Below are 27,936 nucleotides of genomic sequence, written 5' to 3' on the forward strand. Positions count from 1 at the left end.
GGCTCTGCTCGACAGGGACACAGGAAAATCATTTTCTTGGTTGGCGAAAGCCAGGGTACCTTTTTGGCTAGGCTTATATAGTCCTTAGGGCCAATAGCCTAGTACCTACCTATGAACCTATATTATATGCATGTTTCCATAGCAGACGTTGGGACATACAGAGTTAACTTGTAAAGTCTGAGAAAATAAATAAAGAATTTTACAAGTGTGTTTACCAGAACTAGAAGGCAGAATGTCTGCAGCTGGAAATTCTTTCTATTGTTTGAGACAGAGATAATTATAGGTTTCAAGGGTAAAAATATTTAACAGTTTTATGATTCCCAGTTCCAGGCAAGCTTCTAAGAGATAAGTATTCTTGACACTGAGGTGCTAACTTTTAAGTTTCTGTTGGCCTGGAAACTATAGGCAGAGGTGAAAAGAATGATGTAATCTGAGATAACCCAGCAGAAATCTTTGGTAATAATTTAAGAACTATCTCATAGAGAAAGTCTGTGCATTTTGTATTTTGTTCTGGACCTGTAAACATCTATTCAGCAGTTCTCATTTATATCTGTCTAGCTCTGTAATTAAGATATGTAGGGCATAGTATCTCTTAGAGATAGACAGGAATATAGCAAGAGTAGTCTAGATGTTTTCTGTATTTATGTGAGTCTGTCCTGCAATGCTGTTTTAAAGTATTTCCTGTGAATATGAACACTGTTGTCACTGTGTTGAGTTAATGAATATTGTCTTTTGCTTTTATTATTACATATATTTAAACCTTTTAATTGTGGTTGATTTTGTATAGAGATATTTAAGCTCTCGGAGTACTTGCATATGTATTTGGTGATACTGTACAAGCCACTCCAATAGCCTTCAAGTCTTAGTCACACTTGCCATTTACACTTACCTATGGATATTGTGGGGCCTCTGAGTACCCCAAGTTCCACAGAGAGAAAGTATATCCTAGTGGTAGTAGATTATGCTATGAGATACCCTGAGGCAGTGGCTCTGTCCTCCACTGAGGCAGAAAAGGTGGCAAATGCTTTGTTAGAGATTTTCAGAAGAGTAGGTTTCCCAAAAGAAATTCTGATTAACAGAGGTGCCAAATTCATGTCAGACCTCCTGGCTTGTCTGCAGAAGTACTGTGGGTTGAAGCACCTAAAGATCACCCCTACCATCCCCAGACTAATGGTCTTGTTGAAAGGTTAAACTCTACACTCAAGATGATGCTATGGGCATTTGTGGACCAGTTTAACAGGGAATGAGACAAATATTTGCCCCATCTGTTGTTTGCTTACAAAGAAGTTCCCAAGGAATCTATAGGTTTTTCACCCTTTGAGTTGCTGTATGGACATAAGGTAAGGGAGCCTCTAGATTTAATTTGAGATGAGTGGAAGGGTGTGTGTGAATCCCACAAGGAGTCTGTTGTGGCATATGTGCTAAACCTCAGGACAAGGCTCAGGGAACTCATGGGCTTGACCAAGGAGAACCTGGCCGAAGCCCAACAGCAGAAAAAGGTCTGGTATGACAGGAATGCTCAAGCTAGAGAGTATGCTTTAGGGCAGCAGGTAATGGTTCTCATTTCTGTTAGACACAACAAGCTGCAGGCAGCTTGGGAAGGGACCGTACGAGGTAGTAAGGAAGGTCTGTGATGTTTACTGCATGGTAGAACTGCACTAGGCAGGAGGCAGGGGTACAAATTGTACCATGTTAACATGATGAAACCTTACCATAATAGGGAGGCCCTTGTGCTGAGTATTTGCAGTGGATTGCAGGAGGAGTCTGAGGGAGATCTGGTGACTGACCTCTTCAGTGAGGCTCGGACTGACACCTCAGTGGAAGGGGTAGCAATGCCCCAGCAGCTATCTCCTACCCAGTTTTGAGAAGTCCTAGCAGTGTTACAGGAGTTTGGGGACATGTTCACTGGGAAACCAGGGTGCACCCACCTGGTGCAGCACCATGTGGATAAAGGAACCAAAATGCCTATTAGGCAGGCCCTTTATAGAGTGCCTGAGAGAGTCAAACAGACTGTGAGGAAGAAGATACAGGAAATGTTGGAACTATGGGTAATTCAGGAGTCCAGCAGTCCCTGGGGCTCCCCAGCGGTGCTGGTACCAAAGAAGGATGGCAGCGCCAGGTTCTGTGTGGACTACAGGAAATTAAATAGTCAGATGCTTATCCCATGCCTAGAACATATGAAGCCCTAGAGCAGCTGGGTGGGGCTAAGTATCTTACCACCACTGATCTTAACCAAGGGTTACTGGCAGGTGCGCTTGACTCCCAGTGCTAGAGAGAGTCAGCCTTTGTGCCTCCTTTTGGCTTGTATGAGTTCATAAAGATACCCTGTGGGATGCAAAATGCTCCAGCAACCTTCCAGAGGCTGCTAGATCATATCCTAGCAGGAGCAGGAGACTTTGCCCTTGCTTACCTAGATGATATTGCCATCTGCAGCCATTCCTGGCAAGAGCACCTTCAGCATGTCAGGGAGGTGCGGGGCAGACTACAGAGGGCAGGGTTGACCATTAAGCCCAGCAAATGTCAGGTGGGTATAGCAGAGCTCTCCTACCCAGGATATAGAGTGGGGAGTGGTAAGATCAGGCCAGAACCTGTCAAAGTAAAAGCCATGAATGGCCTGTACCTGTTACCAAAAAGCAGGTGAGGACATTTTTAGGGACAGCAGAGTACTACAGAAAGTCCATCCCCAATTATAGTACCATAGCTGCTCCCCCCCACAGACCTGACAAGAGAAAACAGGTCTGATAAGGTAGTCTGGACCCCAGCATGTAAGCAGGCATTCCAGAAGCTTAAAGAAGCTTTGGGAGGACCCCCTGTGTTAGCCAGTCAAGATTTCACAAAGAATTTGTTGTGCAGGTGGATGCTTCGAACCATGGGGTGGGGGCTGTACTTAGCCAGATTTTTTAAGAGAGAGAAGAGCATCCAGTGGTTTATCTCAGTCGTAGGCTCCAACCCAGGGAGGAATGCTATGCAGCTGTAGAATAGTAATGTCTAGCCATAGTGTGGGCACTGCAGAAACTTCAGCCTTATCTGTATGGAAGGAAATTCACTGTAGTTACAGACCACAATCCCTTAACATGGCTGCATCGAGACAGCCAGCAAAATGCCAAGTTACTAAGGTGGAGGCTAGGATTGCAAGCATATGCATATAATATGACAGTGCAGCACCGTAGTGGGGTTAGCAATACCACCACACATGGGCTGTCAAGACAGGGAATGGGGTAAGGTATTCCCAGATAGACTCAACCCTCTCAAGCAATGTTTTTCAAAAAACTAGCTTGAGTTCTTGGGGGGGGGGTTGTGAAGGCTGCCAGCCCAGCTAGTTAGAATTTTGTAAATAATCCTGTGTCATTTGTAAATATTAATATGATCCACAGATTTGCCTTTGTAAGTATTAATATGATCCACCGGCTTGCCTTACAAATGTAAGGGAACTATATGTTATGCTTAAACTATGTGTTATGTGCTGACCTTCAAAAATGTAACCACAGTGCACTCTGCTGGAGAAGAGCAAAATGTATATTGACTATATGCCTATGCAAATGTATGTTTTTATAGCAGACGTTGGGACATACAGAGCTAACTTGCAAACTCTGAGAAAATAAATAAATAATTTTACAAGTGTGTTTACCAGAACTAGAAGACAGAATGTCTGCAGCTGGAAATTCTTTCTATTGTTTGAGACAGAGATAATTATAAGTGTCAGGGGTAAAACTATTTAACAGTTTTATGATTCCTAATTCCAGACACTTGACACTGAGGTGCTAACTTTAAGTTTCTGTTGGCCTGGAAACTATAGGCATAGGTGACGAGAATGATGTAATCTGAGATAACCCAGCAGAAATGTTTGATAATAATTTAAGAACTATCTCAGAGAGAAAGTCTGTGTATTTTGTTCTGGACCTGTAAACATCTGTTCAGCACTTCTCATCTATATCTGCCTGGCTCTGTTAGTAAGACATATAGGGCTTAGTATCCCTTAGAGATAGGAATGCGGCAAGAATAGTCTGGATGTTTTCTGTATTTATGTGAGACTGTCCTGCAATATTGTTTTAAAGTATTTCCTGTGAATCTGAACTATGTTGTCAATGTGCTGAGTTAATGAGTATTGTACATTTAAACCTTTTAATTGTGGCTGGTTTTGTATAGAGATATTTAAGATCTTAAAGGACTTGCATATGTATTTGGTGATACTGTGCAAGCCACTCCAATAGCCTTCATGTCTTATTCACACTTACCATTTGGATAATAGTAACATTACACAGTAGAATCGGTCACCGTTTAGGAAGGGCCTTTTAGTAGCTGATGAGAGTGGTTGGTAGCAGTTGGTACTAGCTTGTAGTCTTAGCAGAAGGGGGCATAGCTAGTAAACCTATGTCAGCCTTCCCCAGGAGTGTCTGTGTGTTGTGTGTGTGTGTCAGCTACTTGGGCAGGGGCACGAAGCACTGGTTGAACAAAGAGGGTGCTGGAGGTTTTGGCTTGACCACTCGGCTGAGATCTTAACCTTGTAGCTGTGCCAGTGGGGAGTCTTATTGGGGATCTGGAGAGAGAGAGAGAGGTAGAAACCATCCCCAGACTGACTGTGATCTCTGTGTGCTCTTAAGGGAAATTGTTGTTTACTGTGAGTGTACTTGTTATCCTCCCAATGTGCACGTTCCTCACTAGTGCTAGTGGTGAGGCTTGATGCTCCCTGATTACTGGGCCAGTGCAGGGGCGTCACAGTTGCCATTAATGATGGGAATAAATTAAAAGTCTGGAATTATTCATTATCTCTTTGCCCACTTAATCCCATTTAAGGACATATTTGAGCGGGAACCTATCCCAGGAGTCAATGAGTATGGCACAGAAGCTAGTCTTGCTGGATGTGCCAGCCAATTTCAAGATAACTCTAAAATCCAAAACTTATTAATTTTATTTACAATCCTTTAGCTGATGAGTAGCAAAACATTTTCCAGTGCATAATACTGCAGTAAAATAGCTAAGCTTTACTTTAAATTCCACTGCCATAGGATGAAAGCAAATGAATTAATTAAGAAGAATCATGGCATGGAAGCAGTAGTCACTATTTGTGTATGGGCTATCCATTGTTTACATACGTTTCCTTTCATGTGTTCAGTTGGGGTTCATTGTCTTAGTCTTCCTCCAGCAGATGTGGGTAACTACTTTGCAACCCTTCTTCTTCTTTTGGCTTTTCCCGGTTAGAAGTCTCCACAGCAGATCACCTGTCCACTCATGATTGGCAGTGGAGTTTTACAGTGTCAAGTTGCCAGCCTGGCGCCTAGCTTTCCACAGAAGGCATACACACACGCACACACGCACTCACACCTAGGGCCAATTTAGAGTGCCCAATCCACCTACGTCTTTGGGATGTGGGAGGAAACCGGAGCACTCGAAGGAAACCCACGCGACCACAGGGAGGACATGCAGACTCTGCACAGAAGGCACCACAGCCGAGGATCAAACTGGAGAACCTCTTGCTGTGAGGCGGCAATGCTAACTGCTGTATCACCACGGCCGCTCAAGTGCTTTGGAACCCTTAAACTTACTTAAATATCTAATGATGTCGGACTTGGCACTAATGATGTCAGACCATGGAGGAAGGGGAGGAGCAAGGTCAGAGAACAGACTCTTGTACCTTTTTGTTGTTTTAAGTTGAGGAACAGCAGCTCAGGATCGGCAATGGACACTAGATGAACCAGCTGCAGATCTATAATGCTTAATCTTTTTTCATGGCTTAAAAAAGAGCAAAAACACGCTGCAAACAAAATTTAGATTTTTAGTTATAAACTACTATATAGTATAGCAAAATAAAATCCATGTTTAATGATTGTTCTGGTACCTCATCAATTGCCAAGGACTCCTTAGAAGGAAACATCCATGGCACTAAAACTGTTAGTAAACTTAACTTTGGTTTTGCCATATTTGTCTTTGCAGTGTATTATACTGTATTACCTTTATTGTTGCTTGACATTTGGGTTTTGATCTATGGGGCAACTTGGTAATAAAAAGAATGAAACTGTCTTCCAAACACTGATGTAGAAGTCCACCATAATGTGGACTTCAGTCTGAATGTTGTTTAATTAAGCATGTTCTGTCCTAATTATTAGCACTTCTGTCATTGTCTATAGCAGATGGGACAAGGTTTCTTCCATTTCATATTGCACTGATTGCAACTACTGAATAGTGTTTTTATTGTGGCAGCAAGTGCATTTGTCTCATACAGGGTGGCCTCTTAAATAGGACTGTTAAATATCGATATTACGTGCAGAATTGTTTTTTTATCTTTTGTTAGTGTTACATCTACATTTCCTTGTTTTCCTACTTCTGTAAAAATAAGTAAATAAAAATATAGTCATTTCATCAAAGAAATGCAGGACATCCCCATAACTGAATTACACATCGTAATAAGAGCAAGTGAGACACTGTCAGATACCAACCAAGTAAATATTTGCGTCACTTGACTGACCATATTGATTGGCTCGGTTGCTGGGTAATATTATGAAAATGAGACAGAAAGGGAACATGTCCCAGTGTTGAAGGAAGCATAAATTGAATAGCAAATGTAGTTTGTACTTGCTTGTTCTGAAGTCAGCCATAAGCCCAGTTATTTACTAAATTGACAGCACAGTATGCTTTCTCATAGCTTATCAGTGCTCATGTCCAGTCATATTCCACCTGATCCTGAAGTATTGAACCTACTTATACAGGATGAAAATAGTGTGTCCTTACCTATGGCTGCTGGGCTGTTACTGTGGCTTTGTGCCAAGTCTGTTCACGTGTTGCTTGTTCACATGTTCTTGCAGGTTTTTATTCAGCCTGCGTACTAGATGAGATACCAGTAGTAGTGTTTCTAAGCAACAGAAAGCTTTTCCATTTTATACAAAATCAAAATTGTCAGCTGGAGTAAAGTAAAACCAAATAAAAAAAGCTTAGTAAAGATGTAGAATATACTATATGCTTCTTGTCTGTCTGTCTATGAAATGGGTTCAGAAGACCAAACGATATGGTTATCTAACAGCTGTGTGTAAAGTATGTCATTTTAGACCTAAAGTAAACCCCCACTGAAATTCACCCAATAATGGTATTTCATAAGTGCAATACGTATGTACTGAATTGCAGATTAAACAGATATTAATACACACCCCTACCTGCAGTGCAGTCACGTAATGAACTCTTGCCTCACAACAGCAAGGCATATGCAGTAGCTTCGACTCTTCACACACCCCAGTGTAAGCTGTTGCTCATACACAGTATAATAACCATTGTTGCTTCAGATATAAAATATATTTTTGTTTTATAGCAGTAGATTGAGCAGCAAAACTCATTTTATTATTGCAATAATACAAATACAATTAATAGTAATGATTTCAATATAATTAAAGTTTAACGTTGATCAACTGTTCCAAAAAGTATTAACACTTTCTTGTACAGTCAAGTAATAGTTAAAAAATTTAAATGTTCTGTGTATTGTTTTATCACATTAGTTCCATATATTGTTTACATTGCTTGTAAATAGTAACAGTCCCAAAACAGGACCCTGAGGCACAGCAGTAGTGACCAGTCTTGAGGCTGATAAGGACCTAATCATTTGGCACAGTTTTGCTTTCCTTTAAGATAGCTGCTGAACAACAAGTACATCAGGAATTACTAAAAGTCCATAAATCAGAAGAGAAGCATTAATGATGTCAAAACGTGTTTGATGAATCAAGGTAAAGTGAAGCAGAGATATGAACTTTGAAACTGTTAGGACAACAGTGTGCCCACTCCATCCCTTGTTCATACATATTAACTGTTATTATTGAAATTCAGATCTAAATTTAATATGAAAGTTAATATAATTAGGAGATTATTCCCTACATTTTTCAGGTATGTATAAATTTGTAGCCTGTTTCCTTGTCTCCTGATCTTCACATTTAACTCCTGCCAAACATCTGTTCGTCTACCACAGAATCCCTAAGTTGCCTGCAGCCAGCTTTGAGAACTTTAGCAACCTGTTTTCCCTCTAAATGCTCCCAGCTTTCCCATACCAAATAGGGTTTCTCGCCGTCGTACTTCAAATGCGTGAGACACTGAAGAGCTGAGTAGATTTATAGGACACAGTGTTGATAATTTTAAATCAAGGAGGAGATCTTCAGTGACATTGAACTGGTAACCTTTATTCTGCTAGCCTGGAAAACACTTGAAACCACATTCATAGCCAGGGAAGACTCAAATACACAGTAAAGTTTAAAACACATCAGATCTGGGAAACTTGACATTTTATTTCTGTTGTCTTGGAAAGACCCATGTTGATGAAGTTGAAAAAGCAACTATTGTGTAAACACATGATTCTTAATACTGGGAGATTGGCATCCTTCATCCTCCCAGCTAGGTAGGCCCTTGGAGTCACACTAGCGATCTCCCCAAATCATATTAGGGTCCATAATCCTGCCAGCTTGGAAAGTGTGACCCCTTTCTTATTAATTTATTGTGGGTCATGTGATGCTTCAGTATGAACTAGTTTGTACCAATCACTTAATTCCATGGTGTGTATCCATTAGACATAGACTGTTAAACAACACATCCCTTAATTGTCTGGATTATTTTCTGTGCTAGAGAGCAAATATTGTAGATGGGATGAGAAACTGGGGGCTAACTGGAAACATGTTTTTTGAGAATGTCAAAGAAAGGGTCCAATAAACGATCTCCAAACCAGTAGTGAAAAAATGACTTCTTTAATGAAATCCAATGCAGAACGATACACACAACACAGTAGAGTTAAGCGCTTTCACCTAGTCTAAATACCAGGCTTCATCAGAACTCTGTGCCATAAAATTAATCGCCTTAAATAGCTTAAGTTAATTTAAATTACATCATGTGACCACCCCACCCGAAAAAAAAACAGTTCAATTGTTTTAAAAAAAAATTTTAAAAAACAGTTATTAAAAATCAGTTCTTTGAAAATACAGTTCTATGAACAAAATGTATAACCATATTTTAAAAAACATATTTTAAATGCGTATTCCAAATAAATATTTTGAATAAATCTTTTAAATCTTTTAAATGAGACCTGGTCCACTAAATTAATGAATGACAAACATGATACAAAACATCTTGCCAACCCAAAATATGAGTATGTGTAAATTAATGCAAAAAATCATATCTGTAAGTACAATGTGTAGTTCCTAAACCAGGAAAACAGATTACATTCATAGTGGTTGTACATAATTGCAATTCCTCATACTCGTAATCTAGCAGATCTTAATTTTAAAACACTGCTGATATTGATGTTATCATTTAAACCCGGTGCTCTTCCTGCGTCCAGTTTGAGTTGCCAAAGCAGCTCTCTGTACTCCAGTTTAGTTTCCCAACTACCTCCCCGGGGATCTGTACAAACCTGCTCCAATACAAAAAACTTTATAAATGTATTTATTTATGTAGGGAAAACAGAAAGGCATTTAAATAGAAGGGTTTACGAACACATATATCAAGTCAGCAAAGGGAAAGAGACCAATGCCTTTTATAAACATTCCCAAAATTGTAAAAAATATGGTTATAAAGTTTTTTGTATTGGAGCAGGTTTGTACAGATCCCCGGGGAGGTAGTTGGGAATCTAAACTGGAGTACAGAGAGTTGCTTTGGCAACTCAAACTGGACGTGGGAAGAGCACCGGGTTTAAATGATAACATCAATATCAGCAGTGTTTTAAAATTAAGATCTGCTAGATTATGAGTATGAGAAATTGCAATTATGTACTTCCACTATGAATGTAATCTGTTTTCCTGTTTTAGGAACTACACATTGTACTTACAGATATGATTCTTTGCATTCATTTACACATTCTCATATTTTGGGTTGGCAAGATGTTTTGTATCATGTTTGTCATTCATTAATTTAGTGGGCCAGGTCTCATTTAAAAGATTTATTCAAAATATTTATTTGGAATATGCATTTAAAATATGGTTTTTAAAATATGGCTATACATTTTGTTCATAGAACTGTATTTTCAAAGAACTGATTTTTAATAACTGTTTTTTAAAAAAAAATTTTAAAACAATTGTACTGTTTTTTTTCGGGTGGGGTGGTCACATGATGTAATTTAAGCTAACTTAAGCTATTTAAGGCGATTCATTTTATGGCACAGAGTTCTGATGAAACCTCGTATTTAGTCTAGGTGAAAGCGCTTAACTCTACTGTGTTGTGTGTATCGTTCTGCATTGGATTTTATTAAAGAAGTCATTTTTTTCACTACTGGTTTGGAGATCGTTTATTGGACCCTTTCTTTGGTTGAGTGGTTCTTGGATTGCTGTTTGCTCAATTTTGTTGTTTTTTGAGAATGTAATGAATTAGCAGAGTTTAAACATTTTCTGCAGAGTACTTTGTCAAAAATGCTGTGTGAGAAAATGGTTGTAACTAGAGAAATTATGCTTTTGAGCTGGGATATAAGATCTGACTTGCTTAGACATAGTAGAGCCTTATTACATTTAATAATAATGGCAACCAGAAAAGCAATTGCTAGAAAATGTAAATCAAAATCTAAACCAGCTGTAACTGAAATATTGAATATTGTAAAGAAAATACAAGAACTGGCGGTAGGATCTTTAGAAACGAGAAGCAGCAAATTAGATATAAATAAATGGAATTTGTGGGACTATTCCATGCAGACTAATGTTCTGGAGGAAGACTGAGGTTTATGGGAGGGCAAGAATTGAAAAATTTATCTTGTTATTTTATGTTATGTTGGAGTGAATGAACACTGGTGAAAACATACATGTGTACTATATGACAGTAACAATGGAAAATATTGCTCTCTTTTTGTTTTCTTTTTTTTTTAGGAAAACATTTGTACTCGTATCATTATTTAAAATGTGATGATTTAATAGATGTTTAAAAAGGAAAGCTGTCTTAATTGGAGGCTTATCTCCAAGTATTAGTTACTTCATAAAATAAGTCGTAACCATCTGACAATCTGAACATTGGTTGTTGATGTGACACCTTGACCCATGTGTATAAATGGGAAAAAGGGGTTTTCGATGGATGGATTTGCGTCAGTAATCGCAAACTGTAGTGATTAAAAATAAAATACTTGTATCCTACATGAAATGTACCATCTTTATCTTTTTTTTTTTTTTTTTTTTGCTGCTTTGATGACCACCAAACCCCTATCATTCTTCCCAGTCAGTCAACTGGCTCATTCATTCCCCTAATAGACAACAGCCCTGCGGCCTATTTGTTCTACGTAGGGGTGAGGATCAGGTGATTGGAGTAGTACCATCATCCAGGTGGATAATCTGGAGAGGGTCACTTTAAGGCTTAGTCATTCCTGTTGCAGAGCTTAGTGACACACTCAAGATTTAGTTGTGCTGTTGACCATAGTGAGGGCATGTCACCTCCTTCCATTAGTAGTGCAGTCCCTTAGAAGGCCATTGAAACAAGTGCATTGGTGAGGCCTCCAGTGAATTCTTGACATGGAAAGTGCACCATGGATATGTGTACCCCACATCTTTCCAACTGAGAGATGCAAGTAGGCATTGGCTTATCACATCTCTCCCTCTACTTTGCCAACTCCCCAGTGTCTGAGCCACTAACTAAAGCTGGGTCATCTGGGATGTAGTCAGGGCTTTATTTCTCCATGCCACAGAGCTTGTGACCATGGTAAGTGCCATTTTAACAGGCAGTGAGTGAGAGTCATACTGCAGGTATTATCACCACCTTTTCAGCTGGTCATCTGCAAGTTTGCTGTCAAAAAGTTTGTTGTTATTATGACATTGTTATTACAAGGACTTTGGCCCAGCATAGCATGCTGTTCATAGTGTTTTATTTCTTTCTTTCCATTGGGGTCATAAATGTCTTGGGTTTGTGGGAATTTCAATCTCTTTTACTGCATATTTTCATTTAAAAGTACCTCTTTCCGTCCCACTTGAGCCATAATACAACTGTGTTTTTGAAGAGTCACAACTCATTTATGACACAATGTTGAGTGCAAGTAAGGCTTAAATGACAGAAACCTGATACCACTGATAGAAAAAGTGACTGCATGAAGATGAGTCATTGCAGCTGATTCCTGGTTGTAAAAGAGCCATGTAATTTAACCACTGTTTATATTAAAAAATAAGTTATGTATTGCAGCATATTTAAACATGGCAAAGAACACGGAGTCAATAACTGTAAAAATTGCTGACATTCTTTCCAGATTATGAAAGAAAGCAGTAATTTTGAGGACTGCATTTCTAAGTAAATGAAAATATGTTCCTGCATGAGAAGGTAGGGCATTATAGTCTCTTCTTTTGAGTACCAGTATTACACCGGGAAAGAGAAGGCTTTATTAGAAAACAAAATTACTTCATTATGAGTTCATTCATCAGGTAATTATTATTATAAGAAATTAATGTTTGTAATAATTACCTGTAGCATTGCAGGGAACCTTAGTATAGTACATAACTTCAAGATAAAAATCATATAAATATGTGAGTGTGTGTGTGTGTGTGTGTGTGTGTGTGTGTGTCTGTGTGTGTGTGTGTGTGTGTGTGTGTGTGTGTGTGTGTGTGTGTGTGTGTGTGTGTGTGTCTGTGTGTAATGTGCTTTTTATGTCAGATCAATAACAGTGAAATGGAGGTAGTATCCTATTCATGTTCCTAGTGTAGAAGGTGCATCCCTGTTATGGAAACAAGGCACACTGCTGCCTTCTTGATGTGGGCAAGTTGCCATGTCATGAGCTCTGTTACAGGTGTGTGAAGAACTTAGGGAATGCCCCCATTGACAGTGTGTCCCTAACAAAGAAAATGTCCATAGTACACACAGCCTTTGTGAAAGAGGGTTAGGTCTTTATCTAAACTAGATAGTGAAAATGTATGTCTGACAGTAATACAAGACAGTCCCAGAGGAATGAGAGAGCAAAAGCTAGAAAGTATCAGCAAAATATCCCTGAAGTCACCATTTGATGGTCGACGTTTTCATCCTTGCAAGTTTCTCAAAGGGTTATTCAACTTGGTTATCAAATCCATACATTTTAATCAAGATATAGTTTTGTATTATGGCAGTTTACTTGCATTCGGAGTATTTTCAGTTTAAGTTCGCATGTGCATATGAAAGCAGTAGTACCAAAGTATGAGTGTCAGGACAATGAACTGCATTGTTTAGGTACCTATAAATTTGAGTTATAATGATAACATCTGAATACTGAGCAGAAAGTTGTAAAACTAAGGCAGATGTGGATGAGAGACAGTGCCAAAGAGTAAGAAAATAAATATCGGCATCAACTGTTAGGGTATATGGAGATTTAACAATCTATCATTTTCCACTGCTCACTCTATACTTTTCAAGGATGTGTAGCTGAAATATGAATGTATAGAGAGATGATGACAGAATTTGAGCAAATGTATAATGGGTATGCTCAGCTCACTGACATCTTATGTTTGCTTTTTTTGCAGCAGTGGCCAATGTACATGCTAGACTATGGAGGCGTGAACATGCCGATCTCCAGGCCTGTGAATTATTAGAATGGCGAGTGAGAACACATAGCGGAAATGTTCTACCACATACCACACTGTAATTTTTGTACTATAGACCTGTAAATTCAAAATGTCGGACTGCCTTGTAGCGTTTTCAAAGAAGTTTACATTGCATTCATGCCATAAAGGCCTTTTTAAATAAAATAAAAGTGCTTTGCCTTGTTCTAATCTATGCTTTTGTGGAAGTGTTTTCCTACTATAGAAAATAAAGCAACACTCATATTTCGACAGATTTTGTTATCCATTACAGAATAATTAGTCTTCAGCAGGTCAGGCACTTAAGAGTTTCCACTTCTGGTTGGCAGAGGTTTCACAGCATGTTCTGTATCTGTTGAAATACGGGGCTTTAACTGTTGGAGCATCTATAGTCATAGTTGTCATCACTGGCGGTACAAATATATGGTCTGAATTTCTTATACTGAGGTTACTGTCTACTGTCATTGCTTGGGTCATTTACTGTAATAATAATGTGTGGCCACCCTCGGTGTCACAAAGGGAGTAGCGGTAAGTACTGCCTTTTTCCCTCTCAGTACCTTATGAGATTTGTATGCATTTCTCTGAAGTAGAATTTCTTTGTGATTTTCTCCACCCTTCCTTCCATTTCCTAGGTTGGCTATTAATTTTGATGCATACTTTCTATTTTTCTTTCTGTTGCTGACATTGAAAAATGATTGCACTGACCAGGAAAACACCATAAATGTGTTTACTTTCTTCAGGTAATGACTCTGTCAGAATTTGTTTAACTGTGAGGTAGGGAAAGAAAATAGGCAATTGTGTCGTATTTAACTATATCTGTATTAATAATTTTCTTTTCAAAGAGACCAAATTTTGTAAAACTAAGGTCGGTGAGCAAGATAGAATTAAAAGAAAACATTTTACTGTGTTGATAAGCAAATGTTAATGTCAGTCCCTAATGAGTCAGTCTTCAACAAACAAAACTCCTTAATTGATGTATTTGCAGGAAGCCCTAGTTTTGATTACCATAGAATACATGATTTATTGTTTAAGACATAGTAGTGCATAAGTAGTCTGTCCTGTATTGGGAAGTTTGACACCTGTCATATTTTATATCAGTTAATTATTTCACAAGTGATGCTGACAATGTATTGACTTCCCACCAATTAACGTGCAGATCTGATGTCTGCTTCCACTGATGCTAAATTATGGGCTTGGTTGTTGTAATAAGCAGTGCCATTTGATAGTTTTTTTTACCAAAATGGAGAGATTTTATTGGGCCAAGTAATCAAATGTAGTAGATAAAGAACTTGTAAGCTCAAGAAGCGAGTTCAAAGATTTATATATTGTAATATAAGTCAATGCAAGTGCCACTGTTGTTCTGCATGCTTCCCACATAAGTCAGGATTTTATGAGCCTGAATTTGTTATTAAATAGGCAGCCTCCAAAGACTGACTTTCACAGCCTCCATCAGCATTAAAATTAACAGGTTCACACGGCAGGCTACTCCACATAATAATGGAAGACTGCTAGAACTTGTACATTCAGCCTTGAAGAAACAAGACGGTCAGGAGAAGAGAAGCATTTAAGTATCTCAGAGGGCTCTGTAGAGTGTAAGTAGTTAACACTCCTTCCAAAAAGATACATGAGAAAAAGGAGTTCACAGTTTAAAAATAAAATGTTGAAAGTTTAAGGGACATAACAAAAAATATTTTCAAAGAAAGTATGGTGAATTATTACAACAGTCTTTTTGAACATGTAAAAATATCTAAACCTGTGACAGAATTCAGCAGTGGCTGGGAGAATACACGTTTTTCTCCCTATTGCCTTTTGATCATCAGCCCTTCCATGACTCAACCAGCCAGTCCATCCCTCTTTCACTGAGAGCCAGTCAGGGATCCCTTACTACCGCTTTGGCAGCCTGATAACCACAGAACATCAGAGTACTGCCTCAATGACTCATGCATGTTTCTGTGTGTGTTGAGATGTGGATACTGGGCAGATATAGATCCTGGTGGGTGCGTATGCCATAGCCTTTCTGCTACATACAAGAATATGTGCCTCTACTGGGAGTCAGTGATTTCAGTGAAGTCCCCCCCCCCCACCCAGGATAAATAAATCAGCATTAGCCACACACACTCACCCTCCCCAGCCAGTCCTCCAGTGGATGCTAATCTAGCTTAGTAGACTGGTAACAATCGAAACATCATCCTGCTTTGCCATGGAGCTGGCACATATGGCACTTTTCATGCTGGATGGAAGAATGAAAAATAAGCTGCCAATTAAGTTGTGCAGATGAGGTAGTGCTGGCAGCATGGTTCTTCAGTGGGTAAAATGTCTGCCTCATATCTCCAACATCCAGTCTTGATCTCTATTCACTATCTGTGTGGAGTCTGCCTGAGTCAGTAGGATTTCTTCAAATAGTCTTGTTTCCTCTCACCTCCCAAAAATATGATGGTTGATTCACCACTCTAAAAATGTCCATATGTATTGCACTTGCCCTTAGCCTTGTGGCCCAGGTTTTGCCTGAAAAGTGTCCATGCTAGCCAGTGCACTTAAACAAATAAGGTATAATTAAAAGATCGAGCAAGTAGTCATTTTCTGCCATCAAAATGTGTTTGTACACCCAGAACACAGAAGTCCTGTTAATGTGTTTGAGACCCAGATGACCATTTGAATAACAGCTTGGGTTTTAGAAGAACCAGGTGGTAGAGAAAAGGTGACTAGCACCGGCTTGCCTATCCTGGGGATGGCAATGGTGGTTTCCTGCTTGGCTGGTTTGCTGCCTTGTAAGCAGAGAACTGTGGGTCACATAGGTCATTGTCTGGGGTGACATGGGCTTGGGTGCTACCTCAAAGTCCACCTAAGGCTCTTAAGTCTCATTATTGCTCTTTCCACTTTTTGCTCCCACGTTCTGAATATTTCTGCAAGCATCCTGTTTTGTGCTTCAGCTTCTGCATCAGCATCTTCAGCTGATATTCCTTCCTCTTCTAGAGCATGTACCTCTTGCCTCTAGGGAAAAAATGCTCAATTTACTGGATGCCACTGTGTGCCCTAAATCACCTCTTTTGTCTGCATATTTTTTCAGAATGTCATCTTTCACTATATGCTGTGTTCCTGTGCTAAGAATATTGTTGTTACTGAATTATCACCACTATATGTTCACGAACTATAGTCTTTCAGTGATAAGTTATTTATGACAATCAGGGAATTCATCCAAAGCTGCTAGGGAATCATAAAAACTAAATGCCCTGCTTGTCATTAATAACTTATCAAGGCTGTCTGAGAAAGTGTCTTCTTAATTGACTCATTTCATTAGACAATCCAGTCAAAGGATGAAGATCTAATTTAAGTGCAAGACAAATTCCTAACGTCTTAACTTACAGCCAGGGGTTTAGCCAGGAATTCTGAAAGTGTGTGCTGACTATCAAACTGATGCGTCCATCTGGCACTTGTTATAGTGCGCAAATGTTATGTCACTTTCAGTAGTGTAGCCAGAAATTTTTCAGTTGCATTCTAAGGTCTTATGCTTACAGTCACCAATAAAACTACCCTTTGTTCTGTGGTATATATTAAGATAGATAATTAGTAGTACATCATGTTTTTTGTGACCACACCCTTTCAGTATAACACTTGACGCATTTCTTGTTCCTTAACTAAGAATACTTTTTTGAGTGCGACACTATGCTGACAACTAGGACAGCACAGTGGTGCAGCGGTATCGTTGTCGCCTCACAGCAAGAGGTTCTCCAGTTCAATTCTCGGCTGGGGTGCCTTCTGTGCGGAGTCTGCATGTCCTACATGGGTTCGTGTGGGTGTTCTCCTGGTGCTCCGGTTTCTTCCCACATCACAAAGACATGCCTCTGGAGCGTTTCTCCCTGGGCCTCCACTGAAAATTGGCTTCATTCCAAGTCAGACTTTCCCGGTAAACAAATATTAAATAAAATAATAAATTTCCTAGCTACTAGATAGCTTGGATTTTTTTTTAATTGCTGTTTATGGCAGTAAGGTGTGTTTTTATTTTGCTTGTGACCATTTGATTTTGCGCCACTTGCTTCTAGTTTGCTGTTTTGTTTTACATCTATCAAACCATACTGCTAATCTGTTTTGAAGGGCATTGCAAAAGATCTTTGCTGTAGATTGTCCTTACTCTTCATGTACTCATAATCCATTGTTTTGGGTTTGCTGCCCCTTGATATTTTGACTTAGATATTTTGTACCTCTACAGCATTTCTCATATCTTTGAAAAATGTTCTCCTTGAGCAAGTCTTGTAGAATAAAAAATGTTCTCCTTGAGCAAGTCTTGTAGAATAAAAACACAGCTTTATTATGAAATGTAGTAGGTAAGCGCTTTCATGGGACTACCTCCCACTTCATCAGACCATTACAATAGCAGTACTATCCACTTATTTATAAGGCAAGTTAAATTGGTGATACCAATTAAATAGTAATTACCCATTCATTTTAAAGAGATATTCATCTCTACTTGAATCACTTGCATTGTTTCTATTCAAACATTACTAATATAAAAACACATATACAAGTATATAAAAAATATAAAATACATACATAAAAATAATAAAATGAATCCTTTAACTGTTTCCAATGTCATACTTCAATTTCATCCTAAATATGCACCATTCTGTTATAAACTTCATAACTTTGATTTAACATACATGGTTAATACTACTGCTAACATAATTCTTATTCATACTGGGTCTCATTAACGTAGAGACCTGTTCTTTAGTATAGGCTTTAATGGTATCCTGTCATTTAGTCCCTTACCTCTGTTGCCTTTTAACCTGACTATCCACCTTACTTCTGACGTTTCTGTTTTGTTGATTATATCTCCCCCTCTATCATGTATTCCTCCAAATAACCCAGTTGTAGAAGTTTTCAACAGTTTATGTGAGCATGAAGTATATGAAAAATTATATGTGAATAAGAGTAAAGTAAGAGATATAATTTATCTAGAGAGGAAAATAAGGCATTACAATTGTTAAAGAATGATACATCCATAGTGATAAGAGCAGCTGACAAAGGAGGCCCTACTTTTGTAATGGACAGACTATATTATGACTCACAGATGTTGAGTTTATTGCAAAATGAAAATGTTTATGAACTTGTTACTGCTGTTGAAGTAGAAAATGTTAAGTATGGATTTCAAACACTTTTGTATGGTTGTTTTTTAGAGCAACGAATTACCAAAGAACAATATGACTATTTTTTGGTAGAGAAGCCATTAATTCCTATAATACAAGGTACTCCAAAAATCCACAAGGATCCAATACATCCCCCCCTAAGGCCCATTGTCTCAGGGAGGGGATGGATAACGGAACCCATATCTATTTATATAGAAGAAATGTTAAGGCCTGTAGTTAATAAAAATGAAGTGATTCTAACAGATACCAAGCAATTATTAACTAAGTTATTTAGATACACTGAAGTTTTTTTAAGGACCAGTGAAACACTGTTAATGGTAACATTGGTTGTCAACTCCCTATTCACCTCTATCCCTAATGACATGGGTGTAGAGATGTTACGTAAATATTTAACGTTAGATGGAACATACACAGCTAGTAGACTAGAACTTATATGCTTATTAATGGAACAAATACTAGAGAACAACATCATGATATTCAGTAATAAGACCTATAGACAAAAAGAAGGTGTAGCCATGGGCACTTCAAGTGCGAATAGTTATGCAAACATAGTAATGGCTAACTGGGAAAGGAAGTGGATAGTATTTGAGAAGTGGCAACAAGTTAAATTCTATAGACACTTTATAGATGACCTCTTTTTGTTATGGCAGGGTACAGAGCCAGAGCTAAAGTGTTTCCACAAGAGCTTGAATGAGAGCACTACTTTTTTTAAATTTGAGATGAGTTATTCAGAAAGTAACATCACTTTCCTTGATGTGATGGTGAATAGGGACCCACAAGGGAGTTTCTCAACCCAAGTATATAGAAAGGAGTGCTACAAGAATACATATATACATAGAGGGAATATGCACCCCCAACATACTTTTAAAAATGTTATGAAGGGGCAAGCATTAAGAATTTCAAGATTAACAGCAGAAGAGGAATATTTGAAAATGAGATAGAAGATTTAAGTGGGAATTTCTTAAAAAAGGGGTTATAATTACAATGAAATACAAGAAGTAATGACAGAAGTTAAGACTTTGAGGCCCATAAAGGGCAAACCTTATTTCTCACAAGGAGAGAGTCAGATTATGAGAAAAATAGATATATCCCACTCAGATAAAGTTAAAATAGCCACGGATTATACGTCTGATGTTAGGATTATGAAAGATATTGTGAGAAAACACTGGCCTGTACTTACAAGTGACCCGCATATAAGAGAGTTGGTTGGAGAAGAACCAGTATTTTGCTATAGAAATAAGAAGTCATTAAACAGACCCCTTTGTTAGGCTAGTACAGAGAAGAAAGCAAAAGAAAAAGAAGAACATGTAGGAACAATACCATGTGGTAAGTGTAACCAATGGAAATGGATAGATCATAGTAATAAGTTTGAACACCCTGATGCAGGAATAGAGTTTACATTTAAAGTTACGGCCACTTGCAGTACTTAAAATATAGTATATTTAGCTATCTGTAATGTGTGTTCATCTTACTATATAGGTAAGACGAATAGAGAATTTAAAACAAGGATAATAGAACATTTACTAAGCATCAGGAACTTAAATAAAACTAATGCTTTGGCCAAACGTGGTGAAAATGGGTTCCACACATAATTTTAGATTTATGGCCTTTGAAGTAGTTAGTGAAAATGGTAGAGGGGGAGATATAATCAACAAAACAGAAATGTCAGAAGTAAGGTGGATAGTCAGGTTAAGAGGCAACAGATGTAAGGGACTAAATGACATGATACCATTAAAGCCTATGCTAAAGAACAGGTCTCTACATTAATGAGACCCAGTATGAATAAGAATTATGTTAGCAGTAGTATTAACCATGTATGTTAAATCAAAGTTATGAAGTTTATAACAGAATGGTGCATATTTAGGATGAAATTGAAGCATGACATGGGAAACAGTTAAAGGATTCATTTTATTATTTTTATGTATGTATTTTATATTTTTGATATACTTGTATATATGTTTTTATATTAGTAATGTTTGAATAGAAACAATGCAGGTGATTCAAGTAGAGATGGAATATCTCTTTAAAATGAATGGGTAATTACTATTTAATTGGTATCACCAATTTAACTTGCCTTATAAATAAGTGGATAGTACTGCTATTGTAATGGTCTGATGAAGTGGGAGGTAGTCCCATGAAAGGGCTTACCTACTGCATTTTGTAATAAAGCTGTGTTTATATTCTACAAGACTTGCTCAAGGAGAACATTTTTTATTCTACAAGACTTGCTCAAGGAGAACATTTTTCAAATATTTTTTTGGTATAGCAAGTTTCTGCTTGGTATATGTTCCCAGGACTTTTGTGTGCAGTTGATTGTTTGAGGACTTTTTTCTGGTTAACATTTTTCCAGTTTGTTTCTTGGTTCTTGTGAGTGGATTTCTCATATCTTGTGCAGTATAAAGTGCTTAAGATCCCAGAAGTTGTGAATCTTGTGTGAAGGAAGTTTCTGAATGTTTGGAGCTGTTTAGGCTCCAGGGTGTTTATTTCTGCATATTTTTTCTTTTGTCCTTTACAGCACTGATTGGCTGTTTGCTGTCTTCACCTAATTTGCATATATGTTACAACCTGGCATATGCATATATGTAACAACCTGGCTCACAATGTGAATAAAACAAAGGAGATAATAGTAGACTTCAGGAAGAGATGCAAGGCTCATTCTCCACTCAAAGTCAAAGGAGAAACAGCGGAAGGGGTGAAGAGCACCAAGTTCCTGGGGGTGCATATCGCTGAAGACTTGTCTTGGTCAGTAAACACAAATGTCAAGAAGGCGCAACAGCATCTACACTTTTTAAGAAGGTTGAGGAGAGCAAAACTACCACCTTCAGGTCTCCCAGCCTTCTACAGGGGTACCATCGAAAGCATCCTGACTAGTAATCTCTCAGCGTGGTATGAAACTGCACAGTTTCAGATCACAAATCTCTCCAGAGGGTGGTGAAAGTGGCGGAGAGAATTATCAGGTCCATGCTCCCATCTATCCAGGACTTGCACTCTGCTTGGTACCTCAGCAGAGCCATGAAAATAGACTGCACTCACCCTGCCCATGTTCTGTTCCCATGTTTGTCTTCAGGCAGAAGATATGGTAGCTTACTGTATAAAATGATAAAACAGGACCAAAGAGTACTATTTGATGCAAAATACAACTGTAGCAAGAATCAAAATAAGAATAATGGCATCAAATATCCAGGCTACAGGTAAAAAAATCACTTTATTGTAAGAAAAAAGTAAGCGCTTTCATGAACATACAGATCGCTTCATCAGACTAACTTAATGCAACATCAGTCCACAATTTAAAGCACTCAGTATCCAATCAAGTAGCTCTACATAATTAAAAACATATACCTAATAAAAAGCACATTTATATAGTATAAAAATCATTAAAAATTTATGAGTAAATAAAAACATAATAAAACATATTGGCATTTCAGTGTTTCAAAGAATGTCCCTTAAGAAAAGGTTTCAAGGAGGTGGCCCCATTGAGACCTGGTGGTTTAACTGCTTGTAGCATCAAAATCCATTTTTGTTTAGCATCCACAGTAATATTCCTAACATCGCCACCCCTAATATTAGTCTGAATGATCTCTGTAGCCATGAATTTAAAATTATGGCCAGTACCAAAGCGTAGCACATGTTGTGCTAGTGCATTATTTTCCTTACAATTCCTTATGTCCCTATAGTGTTCTAATTTTCTATCTTTAAAAGGATGATTAGTCTTTCCAATGTAAAAAGTGTGGCATGTAGTACAAAAACAAAAATATACTAGATTAGTGGTTCTACAGTCTGCATAAAATATAGGTTCTATTTTAAAGCCATTGTTGGGATGCTTATAGAGAGCCCCATTATAAATATATTTACATGCTGAGCAAGTTCTACATATATATGTACCTTGTTTATTAGGTAGTCTACGCTCTGTATACATGTGCCCATGTTGGCACAGATGTCTCTTCAATGATTTGTTATTCTTAAAAGTAAAATGGGGAACTACATCTATGATACCTTTCAATTCTTCTATAGTATTTAAAATATTCCAGTTCATCTTAGCTATGTTGCAAAAGGGATCAATATTGCTAGAAAAAGACACAGGGAACCTTACATGTCAAGAACCTACATTTTATGCAGACTGTAGAACCACTAATCTAGTATATTTTGTTTTTGTACTACATGCCATGTTTTACATTGGAAAGACTAATCGTCTTTTTAAAGATAGAATATTAGAACAGTATAGGGACATAAGGAATTGTAAGGAAAATAATGCAGTAGCACAACATGTGCTATGCTTTGGTACTGACCATAGTTTTAAATTCATGGCTATAGAAATCATTCATACTAATATTAGGGATGGTGATGTTAAGAATATTACTGAGGATGCCGAACAAAGACGGATTTTGATGCTACAAGTAGATAAACCACCAGGTCTCAATGGGTCCACCTCCTTGAAACCTTTTCTTAAGGGACGTTCTTTGAAGCACTGAAATGTCACTATGTTTTTATCTGTCTATATCACGTTATCGAAAGTTTACTTAATTGAATCAATAAAGGCTGAACTTTATTGCTCGATTAAGTAAAACATTGAATAACGTAAAAAAAAAATTAAAAAAAAAATAAATGGTGTAGGCAGGGGGGCTTGCCCCCCTGTACCCCCACACCCCCCTACTTAAATATACCAACTCTGAGACTGCACTACATTGAGGTAAATGGAAATCTCCCCTTATGGAGATTTCCGTTTACTTGCACAATGTTCTTCACTTTCGATATTGTTGTGCCGACAGTATCATACTCAATATTTTCAGTTTACAACGTGAAGTAGACCCGTTTTTGTTATGTTCTTATTTACTCATAAATTTCTAACAATTTTTATACTATATAAATGTGCTTTTTATTAGGTACATGTGTTTATGTAGAGCTACTGATTGGATACTGAGTGCTTTAAATTGTGGAGTGATGTTGCATTTAGTCTGATGAAGTGATCTGTATGTTTATGAAAGCGCTTACTTTTTTCTTACAATAAAGTGTTTTTTTACCTGAAGCCTGGATATGCAATGCCATTATTCTTATTCTGACTCTTGCTACAGTTGTTTTTGGCATCAAATGGTACTCTCTGGTCCTGTTTTTGTCATTTTATACAGTTTGCTGTTTATTCAGGCCTGGAGCATGGCTGAAGGTAACCTAATTGAACTTCCTTACAATCCTGAGACTGAGAGACAAGGAGTGTTTGGACTGCATAGTCAGCATTTACAGAGGATTATGTCCTTAATGTGAATCCATTGCTTAGCGTGGCATTTGAAAGTAATGACAGTCATGAAGTGAGAGACAATGGGGAGATGCATGCCAACTTTCTACATATATACAGAGACTTGGAAAACAAACTTTATAAGTTTAAGAGGCTACATACAATGGCAGCGCTTCCATTTGGAAGCCTGCCTTAAGTTTAAAGTTGTGCCAAGGGGCTTGCGGATATTAAATATGCCTAGTTACGGTGAAACATTTCCAGAACTACCGATGAGATGGCAGAGCCTGAATTTATGTTTCAGCAGTGGATATATACAACTTTTGATTGACTTTTTTATCCCACTAGAAAGAGAATTACAAGATGGAATTAATGTACTACAAAACAATATTTATGATACTTTCTCTGCTGAAATTATTAGAGATAAGCTGGATTATTTCAATGACAGCATTATCTCCTATGAGAAAAGTTTACAATTAGCACAAAATTAGAAAATTACAAAGAGATCTAGCAGACTTCAAAAATGGGGATGTTTTCTCATGGCTGAGAAGTAATAGAACTGTTCAACCAGCTAATGTCAATCAACTCTCACAGTCTGAGACTGCATCTACGAACTTTAACCAGTCAAGTTCACTAGCCACTGAGCCCAGACCAACAGGAGGTGTTCCAAACATGAATCATGAAATACAGCCTGATCTGGGGGGCGGAGCTAGAAGAAAAGACAATAGAGGAGCTGAAGCTACTGTGAATACCAGCACACACACTAGCTCTGATAATTCTGAAAATCATGTTGTTTCAGCGGCTTTTTTAACAGCTGGGAACTTGTAGCATGGCAAGAGAACAGGTCCTACCACTCCATTTATGCTTTCAACACCTCTACCCATCAAAACAAGATCTGCAAGCAGAGGAAGGAGAGACAAACAGTAGCCTTTACCTCTCATGGACAGTGTACAAATGCAAAATCATCTCAGATGAATATGAATATACATGGTAACAATAACCTTGTTTTTAATATTTCAGATATTGAGCTTACACAAGCACAAATCAATTTACTAAACAAAGGCCTTTCATTTATCCTGCACAGAAGGGCCAGTCTGGTTGATATGCTATATAATTTGAAACTTTTTGGCAGAACTTTGACCTTACAAGCCATATTCAGGGAAAATACTGAACAAACTCAACTGTTTAAAAAGCCAAGTACTTTTGTACCTCCACCAAATGCCATGATAGATGCCTTTATTAATATTTGTGAAGAACAGATAAGGCACGAATATGAACATGGGGCTAAAGCTAGTTTTTATAATATGAACAAAGATGAATACACTGCACTAGCTGAACTTAAACAGATGCATTCTGTTGTTATCAAATAAGCAGATAAAAGTGGGGTGATAGTTGTTCTTGGTAAAAATTTATATGTAGAACAGATGAAAGCACTATTGAATGATGCTAATACATATACTAATGTGTCCAAAACTAGTAAATGCTATTATTGAGAAAGTTTCCTTTTATGTTTTTGGTATGCTACTATATTATCTGTGCAGTACTTTAGGTACTGACAAAGACATGTAAGTGGAATAGTCTTGGTATGTCATTGTACTTGTTACTGCACTGCATAAATGTCTTACTGTTGTTATAGTTGGATTAGCTTTAGTATATGTGTTATTGTTGTATTAACTCATTCCCTCCAGTACAGCTCTTTTGAGTGTGTAGCTTTAACTCCCAGTGGGTGTGGCTTAAGCCTTTAAAAAATGAAGTTATCATCTTACAGTTCTAAAAAACATTAATTGACAGAGGTCAAATATCAATACAATTGTATTTGCCATCATGTATGCTTCAAGATAAAATATTCCAATACCTTGTATGTAGCATGGTTTTGGTATTAATGCAAATATGAAAAAGTAATATTTAACACCTAGAGGCATGCTAGGAAGTAACTGCAGAAATGCCTGGAGGAGCACACTGCTGTAATGAGTTTTAATATCAGTATATGTTGTATGCAAATTGAGTTTGAAGTAACGCAATTTCATTCAGTTGCACTGTTGTGCGATCTGAATGACAATGAAGTTCACTTTGACTTTGTTGTTGTGGCATGTTCCCAGGAGTTTTGAGCAATTGGACACCTTCTGAAGGTACTTATGCATCAGTATTTTCCTATTGTCCTGCTTGCTTTGTCTTGGGTTGTTACTCTGGAGTTTACTGCTTCTGTGTGTAATCTATTGCAGACTCTGGTTTCCTACTCTTTTCTTTGATTTGGTCAATGCTGCAAGTTAAAGATTTTTTGTAGGGATAATTACCACTTCCAACTTTCAACTGCATGACAAAAGTCTGTTATATCTTCAGTCTATTTTTTCCACCAAGAATTCCACTTGCTGGGCCAAGGTTTATGCTGTACTATGAGGTGTCCATTATTTTATTTCTTATTTTTGTTGGTCTTAATTAATTTTCTAGTATGATTTTGGCACTTCAAGGTATGACCCTGTTTTCTAAGTAATGGTTACCCTTAAATCTTGTCATCTGCACACAGACTTTAAATACGCTACAATCCCCATGCTCTGCATTATAATCTATATACAGACAAGATTTTATTATAGTTATAATTTTTATTGTGTTTGAGGTTATTATGAGCCCTTATGCATCTTCATCTTTTTTCAGGTGCTGTAGACATTTACATGCTAACAGTACTGTTAAAATAACTGATTGCTGTTGTGTTATTCAAATGGTATCTGGCTGGTACTAACTAGGGTGTCACCATATTCATATACACACACACACACACACACACACACACACACACACACACACACACACACACACACACACACATTTTGTGTGCATGTGTGTAATTATGTACATAGATATGTATGCATTTGTGTGTATGTGTCTTCTGATTGGCTCTTATAGTTATCATGTATTATCATGTATTATTTTAATTATCAATTGTGACTGTAATACTAATTTCTAGACCAAAAGTCTGGATTTGCTTACCCCATTTCTTGCATGTCCTCTCCCATTCAGGGACTGCAAACTATGGTTTACAAGAGGAAAGACAGAGGTTGGAAAGTCTTTGGACAAGTGCTAGTCTTTGTAGTGACAGACTTGATTTGGAGGGGCATTATGTTCTTTATCACCAAGCTGTCTTACAAAAAAGCAGCATTCCAACCAAGAGAAAGCACAGCTGTGCCTAACTGAATGGCCATGCTTTGTTGAGTAGTAGACAGTCTGTGAAGAACAGCCTGTCTTTCCATGTTACATTTTTGCATTGCAAAAGTGTGAGATGGCTGCTAGGCTTTTCATTTCAAAGATGCCAACAATTAGATCTGCATTTCCTCCTTCAGATCAAGTGAGCTATTTACTTGTTGAGTCTCAGAGAAAATGTACCTTTACTTGGAATGAATGTGTTTTCATTTTTTGCATCTGTATTTCCATTTTTGATTAATGCCTGTTATATCCTGCATAGGCCGCTCAACTTATGGAATAGATTCCTGTCCCTCTAGACAGGCTAGCATCTCTGGATAATCAAGGATTACTATTTATCATGGAATCTTCCTTGAGGGCTTCATTTTATTCTTCATCTTCATTAAAGGAGAAGTATTTCCCAAGCAACCATGTTTGTTTTCCAATCGTAATTTCTTTAACTCGCACATCACTTTTTGGGAAACGTTTTTGAGAAAGTTTTTAGGCATGACTTGGATTTTATTTAACAGTCAGTATGTTCATTCACCCATAACTTTGTGGACTTTTCACTCACCATTGTACTGAAACTGCCTTCATTAGGATGTAAATGATATCCTAAAGGCTAGAGATCAGGACCTATGTTTTGTTTTGGAGCTACTTGATCACTCTGTGGTGTTGTATATATGGATCATGGTGTCATAGAGCATTTGCATTCTTACTGTGTGGCCTGTCCTCTACACTACTAGATTAGTTTGCCTCCTAATTTTCTGGATGTACCCAGAAGGTGTTTTCAGGCATTGTCACCTCTTGTGGAGTAAGGAGTACTACAGGATTTGATCCTGGGTCCTCAACTTTTCTCATTATTTATGCTTCCTTTTAGACATTTTATTAGAAGGAAGAGAGTTCACTTGTTATTGCTGTGCTGATGATACAG

The 27,936-nt window shown here is 37.8% G+C and overlaps 1 protein-coding gene across 1 annotated transcript in view; it reads left to right on the forward strand.

Annotated features, from left to right (window-relative positions):
- The window catches only part of GTF2IRD1 (GTF2I repeat domain containing 1), a gene marked incomplete in the record, with an annotated part of 795,304 nt that extends 781,645 nt beyond the window's left edge, over positions 1 to 13,659 (forward strand). The window contains 1 exon segment of the mRNA XM_044054146.1: positions 13,407 to 13,659. Within this exon segment, the coding sequence (XP_043910081.1) occupies positions 13,407 to 13,475 (69 nt within the window).
- Between the last annotated feature and the right edge of the window lie 14,277 nt (positions 13,660 to 27,936).

The sequence above is a fragment of the Protopterus annectens genome, chromosome 13.part0 (genome assembly GCF_019279795.1).
Source record: "Protopterus annectens isolate FY-2018-M chromosome 13.part0, PAN1.0, whole genome shotgun sequence".
NCBI lineage: Eukaryota > Metazoa > Chordata > Ceratodontiformes > Protopteridae > Protopterus > Protopterus annectens.